The sequence below is a fragment of the Sinocyclocheilus anshuiensis genome, unplaced genomic scaffold (assembly GCF_001515605.1).
Source record: "Sinocyclocheilus anshuiensis isolate Anshui unplaced genomic scaffold, SAMN03320099.WGS_v1.1 scaffold813, whole genome shotgun sequence".
NCBI lineage: Eukaryota > Metazoa > Chordata > Actinopteri > Cypriniformes > Cyprinidae > Sinocyclocheilus > Sinocyclocheilus anshuiensis.
The window spans coordinates 485,618-503,561 of NW_015540942.1; the positions used below are offsets into that span (position 1 = coordinate 485,618).

The 17,944-nt window shown below is 36.0% G+C and overlaps 3 protein-coding genes across 3 annotated transcripts in view; all 3 read left to right on the top strand.

The window, feature by feature from the left end:
* Window positions 1-2,680: 2,680 nt before the first annotated feature.
* On the top strand, window positions 2,681-3,684 carry LOC107689622 (nicotinamide riboside kinase 1-like). The gene is made up of 5 exons (XM_016487693.1): window positions 2,681-2,728; window positions 2,879-2,950; window positions 3,043-3,149; window positions 3,233-3,329; window positions 3,415-3,684. Exons 1-4 carry the CDS (start codon window positions 2,721-2,723, stop codon window positions 3,319-3,321), a joined length of 276 nt encoding a protein of 91 aa, XP_016343179.1. The 5' UTR covers window positions 2,681-2,720; the 3' UTR covers window positions 3,322-3,329; window positions 3,415-3,684.
* Window positions 3,685-7,339: 3,655 nt separating this feature from the next.
* LOC107689621 (uncharacterized) lies at window positions 7,340-9,812 on the top strand. Its single transcript, XM_016487692.1, has 4 exons — window positions 7,340-7,440; window positions 8,179-8,487; window positions 9,321-9,466; window positions 9,707-9,812. Exons 1-4 carry the CDS (start codon window positions 7,371-7,373, stop codon window positions 9,809-9,811), a joined length of 630 nt encoding a protein of 209 aa, XP_016343178.1. The 5' UTR covers window positions 7,340-7,370; the 3' UTR covers window position 9,812.
* Window positions 9,813-11,752: 1,940 nt separating this feature from the next.
* Window positions 11,753-17,944, top strand: part of LOC107689620 (neuronal-specific septin-3-like) — a 96,376-nt gene continuing 90,184 nt past the window's right edge. The window contains exon 1 of the mRNA XM_016487687.1: window positions 11,753-12,017. Coding sequence (XP_016343173.1) covers window positions 11,993-12,017 — 25 coding nt within the window. The 5' untranslated portion in view covers window positions 11,753-11,992. The remainder of the gene's footprint in view (window positions 12,018-17,944) is intronic.

The window sequence follows — 17,944 nt, forward strand, 5'->3', positions numbered from 1 at the left end:
ACAATTGTAACAGTGTAAATATGCTTTCCATTGAGGAAAAAAAGAAGTCACGCTAACCACCGCACACACACTCCGCTCCGGGCCAGAGACACGATAGCAAGGAGCGGATCACATGCGCGAGTCAGCGCAGACCACAAAATGTATCGGAGCTATTTGATTACACAGAATGCTATATTTTATAGCAATATGGATGAGATTGTGACTGTCATACCCTGTCAAATGCGGCTTTACGGAGCTCAACGGCTCTAGCCCAAGCTGTGATATAAATGAACGCTATTGGCTATTTTAAAAAGGGGCGGGGCTGCTTGATATGTCCCGCCCTGTCTTCCTGTTTCAGTTAAAATGACGTCAACACATAGAGTAACGCTGCATGTTTCTAAGCATTTCAGGGGACCATTAAGGCATGGGTTTTGCTTCTGGAGCTCAAAATCATGCAGTCATTGTTGGAAAAGGTTCAAATATGCAAATGTTGCTGATAAACCAAATAATTTGTGGGACCTGAAGTATTTTTCTGAAGAACAGCAGGCAGTTTAACTGTTCAGGACAAACAAGGGACTCATGAACAATATCACTAAACAAAAAAAACACAGCTTTGGATCATTCAGGTAACACAGTATTAAGAATCAACTTTTGAATGGGGTAATTTTTATAAAGTCAACTATTATTTGCTCTTGTGGACTATATGTACACGTCTTTTATGTGAAATATCTTATTCAGGTTAGCAATAAATAAAAAATAACATGCATTTTGTATGATCCCTCTTATTTTGGTAAAATAATTAACATTTTGCAGATTCTGCAAAGTGTATGTAAAATTTTGACCACAATTGTAGTAGACTGTAAATAGAGAAGCAAATTTGCACTGTTGCCTTGTACAAATATTATAAAGAAATAAAATTATTTTTAAAACCGTAGAAGAAGCAATATTTTGTTTCATCTCTTTTGTTTGTCATTTTTTTCACATTATACAATTAGTTCCAACATGATTGGTGTCCAAAATTGCTGATATAAAGTCCAATGGAACTGAGAAGTTTAACTGTTCACATCCCTCTGTTTGTCTTTATATTTATATGGTTTATCTTCAATATATGAACTAGATAGATCAAAACCTTAAAGGCATAGTTCACTTAAAAACCAGCATTTTGTCATTATGACTTTTTTCTTCTGTGGGAAAAAAAAAAGTATATATATATAGATATGTTTTTTTTTTTTTACTTATTTCAAAAAGTGAAACTTTCATATATTCTAGATGAATTACATGTGAAGTAAAACATTTAAAAATGTAAAATAATTAACATTTTGCAGATTCTGCAAAGTGTATGTAAAATTTTGACCACAATTGTAGTAGACTGTAAATAGAGAAGCAAATTTGCACTGTTGCCTTGTACAAATATTATAAAGAAATAAAATTATTTTTAAAACCGTAGAAGAAGCAATATTTTGTTTCATCTCTTTTGTTTGTCATTTTTTTCACATTATACAATTAGTTCCAACATGATTGGTGTCCAAAATTGCTGATATAAAGTCCAATGGAACTGAGAAGTTTAACTGTTCACATCCCTCTGTTTGTCTTTATATTTATATGGTTTATCTTCAATATATGAACTAGATAGATCAAAACCTTAAAGGCATAGTTCACTTAAAAACCAGCATTTTGTCATTATGACTTTTTTCTTCTGTGGGAAAAAAAAAAGTATATATATATAGATATGTTTTTTTTTTTTTACTTATTTCAAAAAGTGAAACTTTCATATATTCTAGATGAATTACCAGCCTGTGGCACTTCTGAGCCTTCAGCTCGTCTGTATTGTTGGATGGACTGTTTCTCATCTTTCTCTTGAAAATATCCCATAGATTTCTATATGAGGTTCAGGTCAGGCATGTTGGCCGGCCAATCAAGCACAGTAATATCATGGTCAGCAAACCACTTGGAAGTGGTTTTGGCTCTGTGGGCAGCTGCTTAAGTCCTGCTGGAAAAGGAAATCAGCATCTCCATAAAGCTTGTCATCCGATGGAAGCAGAAAGTGCTCCAAAATCTCCTGGTAGATGGCTGCATTGACTTTGGACTTGATAAAACACAATGGACCAACATCTATCTTGCTCCTCATCAGATGCAAAAGATCTTTTATGACAAACTTGTTGTGACATTATAGTTCACCCAAAAATGAAAATTCTGTAGTCATTGACTCACGCTCGTGTCGTTCCAAACCTGTATAACCTTTTTCATCTTTGAAACGGATGTTAGTTCAGATTTATTTATTTTTTTTTACCTGAGAGATTTCTGTCCCTCCTTTGAAGGGCTGTGAAACCAAAACTTTGATGCTTTAAAAGTTCATAAAGTCATTGTAAACGTAATTAATATAAATCAAGCAATGAGTCTTCTAAAGAGACACAATCACTTTACATGATGAACAGATTTAATTTCGGCTTTACTTGACATTAAAACCAGTCAATGCACATACATAAACCAATTTAAATATATGCCAAACGGAAGCTCAACTGTACTTACTTGGTGCACATTTTAAACTTTAATTAATTTAATTATATTATGTATGCTCAGGTACATTGACAGTTTATTTACATAATCGTTAGTTAAAAGAATTACAATCCTATTATTCATACAAATTACATTTTTAATTTTTGTTTGCTCTTTTGGTTGTCGCAGCAAAGAGGAGTGTTTTAGATCATCAGTGAACAATCCTCTGAATCCTGTATGTTAAGATGTTGAGGTATTACAGTAATATCAGTTCAGTGAGTATAGCAACAAACTTCTGTTGTGTGAATGACCTCTGGATTACCTAAACATGCTTGACTTTGAGTATGGATTGCACCATCAGGAGCACTTGACATGTTTTCATGGATCCATGTTGTACTTCCAGGCCACTAAATGCATTGTTCAACAAGAGGTACTTCCTGCAGATCCCTTATGAGATATGTAAAGAGAGAAGAAGGTAGGGACAAGGCTCCTGTTAGATGAGTCTGGTTTGATGAACATCAATGTTTTGACTGAGCCTGTCACCTTTTTTCTTTCTCTAATCGATAGCTCACGAGTCTATGTGCCTCCGGATCCACCAGGCTACTTTGATGGTTATGTCTGGCCCATGTACTTGAAAAACAGAAAAGCGATGGAAGAAACTGTAAATGACATCGGTACTGTAATATTTTAACACTCAATAAGCACAGTGACTTAAATCACTTCTATTGTGTGAGTGAGGTCTTTGCACTTTATACAGTGTTTCTGGATGGCACACAGAAGAGCGAGATGTTGCTCTCAACTGTTCTTGCAGACATTCAGGAAATGCTTATGGTTACACAGAGATGAGTTGTCACGTGAGTAGTTCAGCAGTAATATTGCAGCACACTTAAATGATTTTGCCATTTACTCTCATTCATTTCTTTCTCTGTCTGAATTTAGTTACCAGATTTTGAGGACCAACATTTCCAGCTGCTTATTTTCCACAAGTATACTATGAAATGAATAAATCAAGTTCATCATAATATTCATTAATATCTATTTGATTACTTCCTCGTTAAAGTGCATTTGCCGCAAGCTATGTGACTCATACACCAATCAAACCGTGTGCATTAATACTCAAAATAAGTGAATTAACAGAGCAAAACGTGTTTATGAACAGTTTCACTTGATGAAACTGCATCACAGTAAATATTAACAATGACAGACAAATGTTTTGGTTTTTTTTAATGAATTTTTTGCACAAATGTATTCATCTGTTTTGGAGCAGAAAAATCCATGTGACTTAAACATGAATATCGATGTATATGTCATGTAAAATATTCAGACAATATGTAGACATATTTTAATGAATTTTTTGCACAAATGTATTCATCTGTTTTGGAGCAGAAAAATCCATGTGACTTAAACATGAATATCAATGTATATGTCATGTAAAATATTCAGACAATATGTAGACATATTTGTGAAGTGTTCAATGGATTAAATACTTTCGTTTATCCCGATAATGTTTGCTCTGAGCAGTATGTTAGAGACGTAATGGGATTGTTTTAAATGCACAGAATAAGCCAAAAAATCTTCATTTATTCTCTATTGACACTCACGAAAGATTAAAGCAGGTTGATAAACAAGATTTCAAAGGATAGTTCATTCAGAAATGAAAATTCTGTCTTCATGTCATCATAGATGCTAACTCCTCACCTTTAGGTGGCAACTCACTTTTTTTAGATCAAAATAGGTCACCTATGAGATTTGCTCAGATCCAATGAAAAAGTGTTTTTAGTGGGGAGGGCTTACAAGGGTACTTGTGATCTTACAAGGGTAAATAAAGAACGGGCCGGTTGCAGACTGGTCATAACTTTTTATATTCAGTTATGAAAAGGTAGACTGGTCTTCTTTGTATTGGAAAAGTAAGACTCATAACCACTTGGCAACTGCTAGTAAGTTTTGTATAGTATTTTCTTTACTCTTTAGTAAACCGTCTAAAAAGGGTAATATTTTATGTATTTGAGGTCTGAGATGTGGGACCAGTGAAGAGAGAGAGGGCAAACATTTAGCATTTTAGGTCAGCATTGCCGTCTAATCAGCCAATATTGTCTTAAATAGCCTGCGTAGCACTTCATCTTTTATAACATGGGATTTTGACCAAATATATTCAATCTTGAATTTTGTAAAATGTTGCAACAAGATGTTATTTATTTATTTGTGAAATATTACCGTTTTGGACATATAAGGTAATACGAACTATTTTTAAAAATACCTTAAATTAACTACAAACGAGCATGTAAAACATATTTATAAAAAATAAAAAAATCCATGTGGAACATGCCCCCAGTTCTCACCTTTTTTCCCCCTTACCTGTTTGCATCTCTGTGTCATCCAAACCCATAAGACTTTCATTCATTTTTGAAACACAAATGAACATTTTTTTATGAAATCTCAGAGATTTTCTGTCCCTCCGTTGAAAGTCCATGCAAGCAAAATTTTGATGCTTCAAAAAGTTAATAAAAACATTGTAAAAGTAATCCATTTGAATCGATTGGTTTAATCCAAGTTTTCTTAAAAGACACAATTACTTTATATGATAAACAGATTTAATTTAGGCTTTTATTCACATTAATCAATGTACATGTTAGGTCCATATATATATTTGGGCACTGACACAATTTTCATAATTTTGGCTCTGTATGCCACCAGAATAGAATTCAACTGAAACAATCAAGATAAAATTGAAGTGCAGGCTTTAAGCTGTAATTCAAGGGGTTGAACAAAAATATAAAATGCTTAAGAATTACAATCATTTTTTACACAGCCCCCCATTTTCAGGGGCTCAAATGCAATTGGACAAATAAATATAATCATACATTTTTTTTTATTTTTTTTTTTATATTTTATTGAGAATTCTTTGCAGGCAATGACTGCCTTAAGTCTGGAACTCATGGACATCACCAGAGACTGGGTTTCCTCCTTGTGATGCTTTGCCAGGACTTTTCTGCAGCTGACTTCAGTTGTTGTTTGTTTGTGGGTCTTTCTGCCTTTAGTTTTGTCTTCAGCAAGTGAAATGCATAATCAGTCGGGTTGAGATCAGGAGATTGACTTGGCCATTGCAGAATATTCCACTTTTTTACTTTCAAAAACTCCTGGGTTGCTTTTGCTGTATGTTTTGGGTCATTGTCCATTTGTACTAAGAAGCGCCGTCCAATTAGCTCTGCTGCATTTGACTGAATCTGGACAGAGAGTTTATCCCTGTACACTTCAGAATTCATCTGGCTGCTTCTGTCTTCTGTCACGTCATCTATAAACACCAGTAACCCAGTGCCACTGGAAGCCATGCTCATGGCATCACACTGCTCCACCGTGTTTCACAGATGATGTTGTATGCTTTGGATCATGAGCTGTTCCAAGCCTTCTCCATACGTTTTTCTTCCCATCATTCTGGTACAGGTTGATCTTAATTTCAGCCGTCCAAAGAATGATTTTCCAGAAGTGGTCTGGCTTTCTGAAGTCTAATCTGGCCTTGTTTGCACCTTGTGGTGAACTCTCTGTATTTGCTCTCGTGAAGCCTTCTCTTGATTCTAGACTTTGACAGTGACCCGTCTACCTCCTGGAGAGTGTTCTTCTCTTGGCTGGACGTTGTGAAAGGATTTTTCTTTACCATGCAGAGGATTCTCCGATCATCAACCACTGTTGTCCTCCGTGGACGTCCAGGCCTTTTTATGTTGCTGAGCTTACTAGTGCGTTCTTTTTTCTCAGAATGCACCAAACTGTTGATTTGGCCACTCCGAATGTTCCTGCTATCTCTCTAATAGATTTGTTTTGTTTCTGAAGCCTAACAATTGTCTGTTTCACTTGTAAGGAGAGATCCTTTGACCGCATGATGTAAGTGTGCCATTTGCATTTGGAAGATGTTGTTGTGAACTCACAACAACATCTTCCAAATGCAAATGGCACACTTAGAATCAACTCCAGACCTCTTACCTGCTTAATTGATGTAGAAATAACAAAGGAATAAATAGCCCACGCCTATCCATGAAACAGCTTTTGAGTCAATTGTCCAATTACTTATTGTCCCTTGCACTTTAAGCCTATATTCATTGTATAACTGTAACTTGAATATGTTTTGGTCAACAGCTAAAATAATACAAATTTTGCCTGTGTCTAAAAATATATGGACCTAACTGTATATATAGATCTTATCAAATATGGTAAACGGAAGGTCAGCAGTACTTGTTTGTTGCGTGAGACCCAATGAGGAACGACTTGAGGATGAGTAATTGGTGACAGAATTTTCATTTTTTGGGGTGAACTATTGTTTTAAGACATATTCCTAAATCAACTGCAATGGAGCTGTAGAGATTTATGGGCCAGTTGTCTGTAGGGTTTATGGCCTTCTTGTCCAGGTGAAGATTACTTGGGAAAAAAAATCCCAAAGCCCTATTGTACAGGTCTGATGACAGGTGTTTGACAATGTTGTGATGTTTAATTGACCCTGACTTGAATTTGTGGTGGTCCTATATGCACCTAAGTCTATTTGATGATGCATTATTTACATCCTGTCCTGCCACCTAATATTTATAGTGAGTCCATAACTGTCAGCCGAAGTCAGATTGATCCTGAGGACTGTTTGTAACTCTGGTGCCTTCACTTCAAATGATAAATTAAATGAATGGAACAATTTTCGATTTGCAGAGTTAAAAAGAGCAACTCTTGGAAATGTTTTTTTTGAAAGTGTTGGTGGGACTTCACTCATTTGAGGTTTGCTGACTAAGAGCTCAGTGAGAAGAAGTTGTGGGCTGGATCATATATATATATATACACTTGTGCAGTGCAGAAAGAAGTTGTTTTATTTCCTGTGTTAGACAGAGAACACTGACTAAGATACACTGAAGGCAATAACAATGGGGTCTCTGCAAATCATCTTCTTGTTGTTGGTTGTTCTTTGTCTCAGCAACTTTGTTGCAAGTGCAGGTTAGTGCTTTGTGTTTTTACTGTTCTACATTTTGGTAATTTGTGTGTTACAAAGCATTGCAGCAGTGTTTACGTTAGTTTAGATTTGACCTACTTTCAGTCACTTCACAGCTAGGGTTATATATGTGACGTGTCTTTAGACAGTGATACATTCATTTTTGTTTTTTATATTTGTATTTGTGAGTGCATCCAATATGCCTCATGATGGTTATAAAAACTTTACTTACCCTCATGTCATTCCAAACCTCCTTCTGTGAAACATAAAAGAAGATATTATGAGAAATGTCAGTCCCCCCCCCCATTTTGGACAACAGAAGTGAATAATCACCAAAACTGTTTGGTCACCAACATTCTTCAAAATATCATATTTTATGTTGCACAGAAGAAAGTCAGGTTTGAAACGATGTGAGGGTACGATGAAAAATTTTCATTTTTGGTTGAACTATGTCTTTAAGGCATAAAAACATGTAAACTATCAATGTCAGAAGTAGTGACAGTGTAGCACTTACCTGATATGCAGAAATAAGCAAAATTACTCAAAATGCTAAGAAAATACTTGACCTAATGCAGGAATATTCATCATCTACACTGTCCAGGTGTTGGTTTTGATGTCTGAACTAGGAACATCTGCTTCTTCTATGTTTTCTTTCTAAACCCTTTATATCAAACTTAACATCTTAACTTCTGTTTGTTTGGATGCTGTGATCTGATCCAGGCTGTTTCTTTAATCATTTTTAGATGAGATCAAATATAAAGGTGACAATTTCACTATTAAGTTTCCTGCACCTCAGAAAAAAGCGGTGGGTGTATATCTGCACAGCAGACATGAGATCAACCGAGATGTCTTCTACTACTATTTTCAAACCAAGAAATTATCTGTCCATAAAGACTTTGAAGGACGTGTTGAAGTCAGATATGACAACAAGACCCTGACAATAGACATCATTAACCTACAAATGACAGACACTGGGGCTTACTGGTGCACCTGCAATCTTATGTATGGGAAATGTACAATGGACGAGTCGGGTGTTTTTCTTTTGATGCACGGTGAGTGTACATTTCTGTTTCGTTTATTGACATGTAATTTTCAGTATTTAATTACAGACCATTTAGAATTTACCATATACCTATATTGATAAGTATGATTTAAGACATTCGTTACCATTCAAAAGTTTTGGGTTATTTTTGTATGTATGCATGTATCTATGTTTGTATGTGTTCGTTTGTTTGAAAGAAATTAATGCTTTTATTCAGCAAGGATTCATTAAGTTAGTCAAAAGTATCAATAAATATGTTAAAATAGTTACAAAAAATATATTTCAAATAAATGCTGTTCTTTTGAACTTTTAATAATTATCATGGTTTTCACTAAAATATGAAGCAGCACAACCTTTTTCAAGATTGATAATGATAAGAAATGTTTTGTGAGCAGCAAATTAGCATGTGAGAATGATTTCTGAAGGATCATGTAACACTGAAGACTGGAGCAATGATGATGAAAATTCAGCTTTGCATCACAGGAATAAATTACATTTTAAAATGTATTCAAACAAAATGGTCTTGATAGAAAAACAATATTATTTCAATTTTTTTTTATTCAGTTGTAATAATATACCAGATTTTACAGTTTTTTACTTATTTTTGATCAAATAAAATTATACTTGGTGAGCATTAGAGAATAATTACAAACCGTTAATTAAAAATTGTTTTTCAATGGCATTGTTTATTTTTATTGTTAATTTTTTTTCTTTCTCTGTCCTAAAGGTTCAGTTAGTGAGAATCTACAAAAATAATAAACAATGCATAGTTTTATTGCTGTAGTTTTGAAGCTGGTGATGCTGCTTTGGCTGTACTGAAGTTATTTGGACTTCTCTTTACAGAGCCACTGATCAGTCTGGCCCCTTCCAGAAGTGATAATCCAAAGTCGGGTGGCATGAGTGACTTACTGGTCCCAGTGACGGCTCTCACAGCTGGCAGTGTGCTCTTACTGTTACTCCTTGTGTTTGGAGTGTGGCTGGTGCCCAAGGTGAATGTCATACACCTAAAACTTGTTGCATGTCTGTACATCCGAAGATAATCAGAAACTTTGTAAATGCATTACACATATGCAACCTGGAAAGTGCAGATTTCAAATTTGTCCAGCCATATGATTACAAATTTAGTGTCTATGACCAATACTTTTGTATTATATATCAAAGAGGCATTTTCCAGCAAATGTGTTTGGAGGTTAATAATCAAGCTGAATTATTCCTCTCTTTTGTCCCAGATAAAGAAACTGATCAGAAACGAAGGGAAAGTAGAAGAGGAGAAAAGGTGTAACAATGGAGTGTACGAGGTCATGACTGTTCACCGAAAGACAGAGTGTATATGAGACATTCACGTAAATATGAGACATTCCCTAGTACTCGAATATATATATATACATATATATATGTATGTATATTTTTTTTTTTTTCCAGTAGCCAAGCTACTGTAAACCACATAAGTTGGTATTATATATATATATATATATATATATATCATACCAACTTGTGTGTGTGTGTGTGTGTGTGTGTGTATATAAACAAAAAATATGTTTTTCGTACTGTTTTGCATGTTGCTGTGACTCATTCAGTCCTACGCACCTACTTTAGTTCGATCTGATTGAGGTTGGTTTTCTGACCTATTTCTGTTGAAATATGGCAACAGAGGATTCAGAGAAATGCTCTTAATCTCTGTTAATCTCTTCTAAATGACTATTGGTTTAAATTGAATTTTCAGTCCTCTTCTATTTTCTGTAAATATTTCTTCTGAGTAATTTTGTGTATATATTTCAGATTGTTCAAATCCTTTAGCATTAATGAGTGATTCAGTTTTGGCTGCAAATACTATGCTTTGATTTATTTTTAGCTGTGTTGTCTATGCATTTGTGTATTACATTTTTAGTGAATGAATTTGTGTATGTTCTACATATTGTGTAATATAATCCACTATGGATGTTGCCCTTAAACAGCTGGTGTAAATTTTTTGATAACTTCATTGTATAGCTTCAGTAATACACATTTAAGTGTTGTTTTACAAGAATAATGGCAACTGTATGACAGACAACAGAAAAACAGGATTTGAAAATGTCACCGTTTCAGGCTGTGCTTTTATTTGCCTTGGCTTCTTAGTCTACATTGGGGGCTTGCATAATTTGCATCTCTGAGATGAAACTGCAGACTTCCTCCTGTGGTGGAACACATTTGTGTCAAGACCCCTGTAGAGGAAACCTGCCCCTTCTTCAGAGAATGTCACCTCTATTTTCACTTTAGTCCATCAACATGTGCACTTTTTTCAGAGGGCTTTATTCAGATATGAGTGGCGTTTGAAACCTCAAAGTGATAAACACTGCATTTGGGGAAAAACTGTTGTGATACTTTTACCAGAAACAAGAGGATGTGTGAGAAAATCTGTGGGTTTTTAAAATGTTTGTCAGATCAATTGCACAGTCAGTCCTGTCTACATTTAGTGTATTACGTTGTACCTGGGAAATGTCATGCAGTTGTCATCATTTCAAAAAGTATTTTCTGGAAAATAAAAAAATCAAATATTTGCTGTAATGTTTACTTGCAGTGACTGGAAACATGTAACCAGTGAAAGGTTTTGGTTTTAACAGCATAGGAAATAAGTTCTGGTGTGATGTGACCTATTGCAGTTTTTTTCAGTTGTTTCAAAAAAAACATTAACCAAAATCTCAAACCATAATGACATTTCACACAAGTTCCAAACCATTTTTCAAAACCTTAAACACAAATTTACAGCAGGCGCTCTTTTTAAGCCACATAAAGACCCACAGCGGCATCACAACTTGACTGATTCTCACCAGGCGAACACTCGTGAGAATAACAGTATAGGCTATGGGAAGCTTCGCAATGTTCCTAGTCGCCTCATGGGTTGTTACTCAGTAAGATTGATTGAAAACTCTAATAAAGTCCTTCAAACAAAAAATATAAATGTTTTAAAAATGTATTCAATTTATTAATATTTGCTGGCCTGGAACTATTTTGATATTTGTATATTAGATTTTTGCTGTTTCATAAATTGTTTATTGGTTTTATAATGTTGCTTTTACTACTTTTTTAACTATAAAAATTATGTGGAAAAAAAAACAAATGTGGATCTTTAACTCCTAATGTAAAATATAAAATGTAATTTTACAGTCTTACTAAATTCGCCAAAAATGACAATTCATGTCCATGTTAGGCTATTTGTCTACTACTATTCCAGTTCGAGCGTCAAACCTTCAGGTGTGTAGTCTTGCCTCTATCCATAAGGCGGAGTTATCCACAGGTGTGGATCTCTGTGTGTGGACAGGTAAAGCTGAAGGTGTGTGGGAGTTTAGTTCTAACCGATTTAGTTGGTTTAGCATAAGGACGATTTAAATACATACATTTTGGTCGTGGTAGCTACATGTGCTTTGCGGAGAGCCGGAGAGAAATTCTACGCAGCGATCGATCATATTTCAGATGTTGCAATCTCAGATACGGACCTAATAGACTAAAGTCGAAATTCTCCGGATAAAAAGGACCACATGAACATGAAGAAAACATATTCCGGTGAGTAGCCTACAGGACCACCGAAAGTTTCATGTCATCAACTGACGTGAAATTTGCTCTTATACAATAGCAGTAAGCTTGGATCTTATCATTATGCAAAAGTGAAAGCAAACTTGAAAAGTTATTTTGCGCTGTGATATCCTCTTTTCATATTTTAAACAGTCAGTTTACACTTATACAATATATATGCAAATTATTAGGGGGGAAATTATATGCAATCAAATATAGGCCTAGTAATAGGCCTAATTAACCGACTGATAACGACTTCCCAAAATTTCAAATAACTAAAATGAGAATCTGCTATATTTGGCTTGTGTGCTCTGCATTTTCCATCAGGGTGAGTCATAGCCTTACTGACTTCTTTTTGTAGATAAATATGTCCAATACTTTCTGACAAACCTTTAGGGTCTTGCACAATTATTTAACCGATGGATTATTTTCTTAAGAATGCCATAAGTTTTTTTTTTTTTTTTTTTTTTTGGGTCATATGTAAATCTATAATAAGGTTAGGCTATGTTTTGTCATGGTTTATCAACACGAACCGTCCAAACTGACCGCAATGGCGCGCAAGCATCATGCTGTTGTTATGGTTACTTCCTCTGGGAAACGGTGTTCGTTAGCATCTTTTTAGGGTCTATTTTGGTAATTTAGCATATGAACACTGATTAAACTTGTAGGCTACCCTAATGTAATAATTTACAGAAACGTTTGACACCCCACCCCTCCCCAATTGAAAAAAAGAAAGCATAAGACCCCCATCTTGGAGGGTTGACTGGCACCACCAAATCCACCATATTTTTCACCTTTTTAAATGTATTTATATATTAGCATTGTAATAATTATAACATTTTTTTGTAATAATTACTTTTCCTGAACTTGAATACAACTAATCAGAATGAGAGTGATGTTTAGTATTTTACTTTTGGGAAGTCACTTTTGGTGAGACCCTAGAAGAAAAAATACCCTGTAGAAAACGTTTGCGGTGATCGCAGCAACTCATTTGTGCATCCATTTTCACTGGACATCCTAGACTTTTAGACATCATGTAGTATAGAGAACATTCATTTCTTGTCCCCACAACTTTACCCACACTATTTCCCCTTCGTTGTGCAACGGAGCCTGCGGCGCTACATAGAGCCCTTCCATTGAGAACAGCCGCATGTTTCTTCCCTATAATCTGGACGCATAAGCCGAACTCTCTGTGTACACAATGATTTGGCAGGAATGTAGTGTTTCCTCAGGCCAGCCAAAGTCATTGTCACAGCACACCCAACTCCTAGCATACACATGTTGGATCATGTAATCAGTCCTTTTTCTCTTTCCTTCTCTGGCAGCACACAGCGTATGTGATCTCATTCAGAGAATATCCCTCAAGTACAACCTTGGCCTCCACTGCAAGAACAATGGTGCTTAAAGGGATAGTTCACCCAAAAATGTAAATTCTGTCATAATTTACTCAGCGTCATGTCATTCCAAACCTGTATGACTTACGTAGATATTTTCAACTGCTTTTGCCCATAGAAGGAAAGTTAATGAAGTTGAAACAAAAAAAAAAAACACAGTGACATTCTTCAAAATCTTATTATTTGTTTTGCAGAAGAAAGTCATACAGATCCAGAATGACATGATTATGATTTTCATTGAGTGAACTATCTCTTTAAAATCATAAGTTTCATTTATGTACGTATTTCAGAGAATACACAACACTTTGAATTGCATGTGCATGTGTGCTTTGCCGTGTAAGACGCCCTGAACACTTGAGGTAAATCAGTAACTCACAATGAGAAGTAATCAAACATCAGCACAACAAGACTCTGCTAGAGATGTTCACGCATAGACGGCATAAATCACACAGATCGTTTATTAATCATGACACACTGTCAGCTCTTTCTGCAACAGTTTAATGCTTGGATGAACTTCTGATTCCTGAACCATTATGAGTCATTTTGTGCCTCCATTTTGTTTATTGGGCACCGTTAAGCGTTAAGTTTATCTGAAAACCAAATTTCTACATGATGGATTGCATGCTGCACTGTCCATGTGGACTTCTGTAAGAATTAATGCTAAAAAATGTCTCCCATGTCACATCTGGAAGTGAATAATTTTGAGCGGATGAATGAATCTCTTTGTTAATCCTTTATTTTGGATCCTTGCCCAACAGAGCTTACTGAGGCAATAGAGACTCTGCACTATAGCACTTTTTTTTATCAGTATCTGGCTCCTTTTCCTTCACTGCCTCCCTCCCCTTTCCTGACCTGCCCTGTCATCTCAGTCGAGCTGACAGGTGAGTCAGCGGCAACACAAATCTCCTGTGAAATTAACCCAGGCCGAGAGTGCTTTGAAATTCCTCTTTGCTCCAGAGGCATGTCGACTTGGAGGGCTGATCACAGTCATTTTCATTACCATGTCACACATTTCATTTGTGCTAAAATGTCTCCTTTGACAGCACTCGACTTGACACTGAAATTGACAGATGGTTTGGTCTTTTCCTGTCTCCTCCAAGTCTCCCTGCTTTTGTCTTCATCACTCAAGACTGTTAGTTTAGTGATTACCGAATGCGGACACAGGAATGTCATGGATTGATAATGGGCACTTTGCCTCACAGGGTGTGTACGGCTAAGAATCAGGCGAGGAGTTAAAGATTATCTACCGGCACTATCACGTCTTGCAAAGCTATGCATTTCTGCTAGCGTCACCACATAGAACTGCAAAAATAATGACTGCATTCAAACAAACTTCCCAAACACTCCCCTGTCTGTCATTGGTGAGTGTAGCATATAGCCCCGCCCCAAACTCGCACCATTGGTTGAGTGGGTGTTGCTATGCCAGGCTAATCGGAATGTTTTGATAGCGCCACAGATTTGGAGTGTTTACATTTTTCAGGGGAATCAACCTACATTTTTTTACTTGTACAGTAGTTGTTGGTTGGATAAACATTCAGATAAACTGACACGTTTAAGCTTTAAAGATCAGATTAAACTTAACTAAAGACACTAAGACTCTCTCTTTACTCTGTGCTAAGCCGCAACTTTTTCTGTTCTTTCTTGATGTGTCAGTTTTGATTAGAGTTCTATAGAGGACACAAAAGGCATGATTTTATTCTTTCTTTTTAATCTTTGATCTTTCTTTTTCTTCTTCCATATTATTTATGGTTGTCAAACAATGTGTAATGTTTGAAACATGTAATCACAATAATAGTAATTTAAAAATTAATCTCATATTTTCCTTCACATAGAATAAAACATTATTCAGACAGTTAGCATTAGATAGTACATTAGAATCTTAGTATGTAAAAATGGATTTATTTATGTTTTATACCTGTATCTATGAGTAATGCAACCTTTTTAAAGTATATTAGTTAAGCTTAATTTCTGCCTTCTCAGTGTAAATGAAATCAATGTAGTATCACAGTTATAACTAGCAGTAATAAAATGTGTTATATATATATTTTTAACAATAATCCAATTAAAATAATCTGAATTTACTTGCTGATGAAGAAAATTGATTTGAAACTGGCAGTAATTATATTACAAAATGACAGTTATTGTGAGAACATGAATAAGTAAAGACAGTTGTCGTAAAATAATAAACAAAAGTGGTGGGCCACAGTGCATGGGATGCAACCTATGTTTGAGCGTATGTATTTAGCAATGCTGGCCTGTTCAGTCATGTCCCAATGTGCAGAGACCCCTCATATTTACACAGAAAACAATTTAAATGATCTCAACCTTTATTATCTCTGTAGTGAGTCAATAAAACAGAGGACATTTTCAGGCAGTTCATAACACATAAATCCATTTTGTCAGCTTGTCAGTCACAGTCATGTATGAACTCACCCCGAAGGCAGTTTTTAATTTAATATATACAGTGTTACATGATATACACTGTGTAGCTGGTACATTATTTCTGTCTGTCACTCAGCCTTTTACCGTCATTGTGTGAATATTTCCTGTAACTTAGCCTGTGGCATGTTGCATGTCAACACCAGTATGCTTTTATCTTTAGACTTGCTGAATTGGGTTTCACAGGGCTTGACAGAAAAAAGTTGTAATGTTATTTTGGTTCATGAATGTAAGAAAACAACGAATTACTAACTAAATCAGCATACAGCCTGAGTTTCTAATGCAAAATGAGCTCAGAGGAGATGAAATACTGGAAAAGGTTAGGTGGTCTATGTGTTAAACCAAAGCACTGAATGTTGCTCTGGGCTTGATTTATTTAGTCTGAACTGGCAATGTTGTGCTGGAAACAGTACCTCTTAATCGTTCCTCTGTTCCTCTCAGCCTAATTTGATCTGTTAGATTTGCATTACCATCTCTATGTTTGCGTGGCTGATTTTGTTAAATTGGTGATGCATACCCCTAACAAGTGTCTGGCTGCATTAGATGTTAGTCTTTAACAGACATGCCTGTTGATATTTTATTGGTGCCAAAACATTCAACCACATAACGTGTCTTGTATTCCTCTGCAGGAAGAGTGAACTGACTCAGCATTTCAGGAAAGAGTATCTGCCAGGGATTTGCCAGAAATGATGAATAAACCTGCACATCTGAATGGAAACAAATTAGTGCTTCGTCACCTGTGAATCGCAATAATTGTTATGCTTGTAGGGACTAGCGCAGAGCTGGTTCATTGTTTCCTATGTTAGCGGCACACAGGAAATTCACACATTTAAAGCCTTTGTTTTTTTCAACTTCTTGGTATCAGCAAAATCTCTGACCTGTAAGAACGTGCATTCACACTGACACAGATAGCGGTATATCTCAGTGATAAATTCAGAGGAAAACAGCAGACAGTTGTATCAAACCGCTTTAGTTGTGAAAACTATTATTAACCAATAATGTTTTTTTTTTTCTTAACTTAAGTGATTCTTGTATGTATTAAACTGTTCTGTGATCTAAGGGTTTAGTGAACGTGTGTTGAGGTTTATGATGATGGTGTCTGGTTTGGGTGGAAATGTAGATGTTTTCTGCCTCTTGCTTGAAGAAGAATTGAACACATCTGAACATTTTTATTTGCTTTCTAACCCTAATGTTTAGAGAGTCGGGCTTGTAACCCAAAGGTTGCGGGTTCGAGTCGCAGGTCCGGCAGGAATTGTCGGTGGGGTGGAGTGAATAACCAGCGCTCTCTTCCACCCTCAATACCACAACTGAGGTGAGACCCTTGAGCAAGTCACCAAACCCCCAACTGCTCCCCGGGCGCCGCAGCATTGGCTGCCCACTGCTCCGGGTGTGTGTTCACTACTGTGTGTGTGCACTTGGATGGGTTAAATGCAGAGCACAAATTCTGAGTATGGATCACCATACTTGGCCACACGTCACTCCCCTTTCACTTCAATTTTTATGTGTGTTTTAAGAATAATGTTTCATCGCAGTACCATGTTTTGTTCTTAGTTCAGAATCAGAATGAGTAGGCTTGAGATCCCATTTCATCCCTAAAAATCAAAAAACAAAGGATTAACATTTTTATACATTGTGATATTATTTTCATGGGAATTAATCCAAGACCATAATGCATCTGGTGTCAGGATTCTGGACGGTTCTGTCGTGTTTTGCCCCTGTTTCTGTTCCTGTTTTTCCTTATTTGGTCATGTTCCTGTCCTCGTTTAGTTTGATAAGTCATCCCATGCAACTGTGTTTCCCCAATCATCCCCTGTATTTAAGTCCCAGTCTGTGCAGTCTGTCTCTGTTAGTAATTATCCCTTGTATTTAAGTTCCTGTTTGTTCAGTGTTCCTTTGTCGGTTCTACTTGTTGGATGTTGTGTAATTCCCTTGTGCTTCCAAGGATTAAAGACCGTTTATGTACTCCACGTCTCCTTGTTCCGCGCTCCTCCCAGCACAGATCATGACATCTGGACCTTTCACTTTGGATTTTTTTTCACCCAGGATAAATTAATTCAGGATAAATTAAAGGCATTACAACAAGTG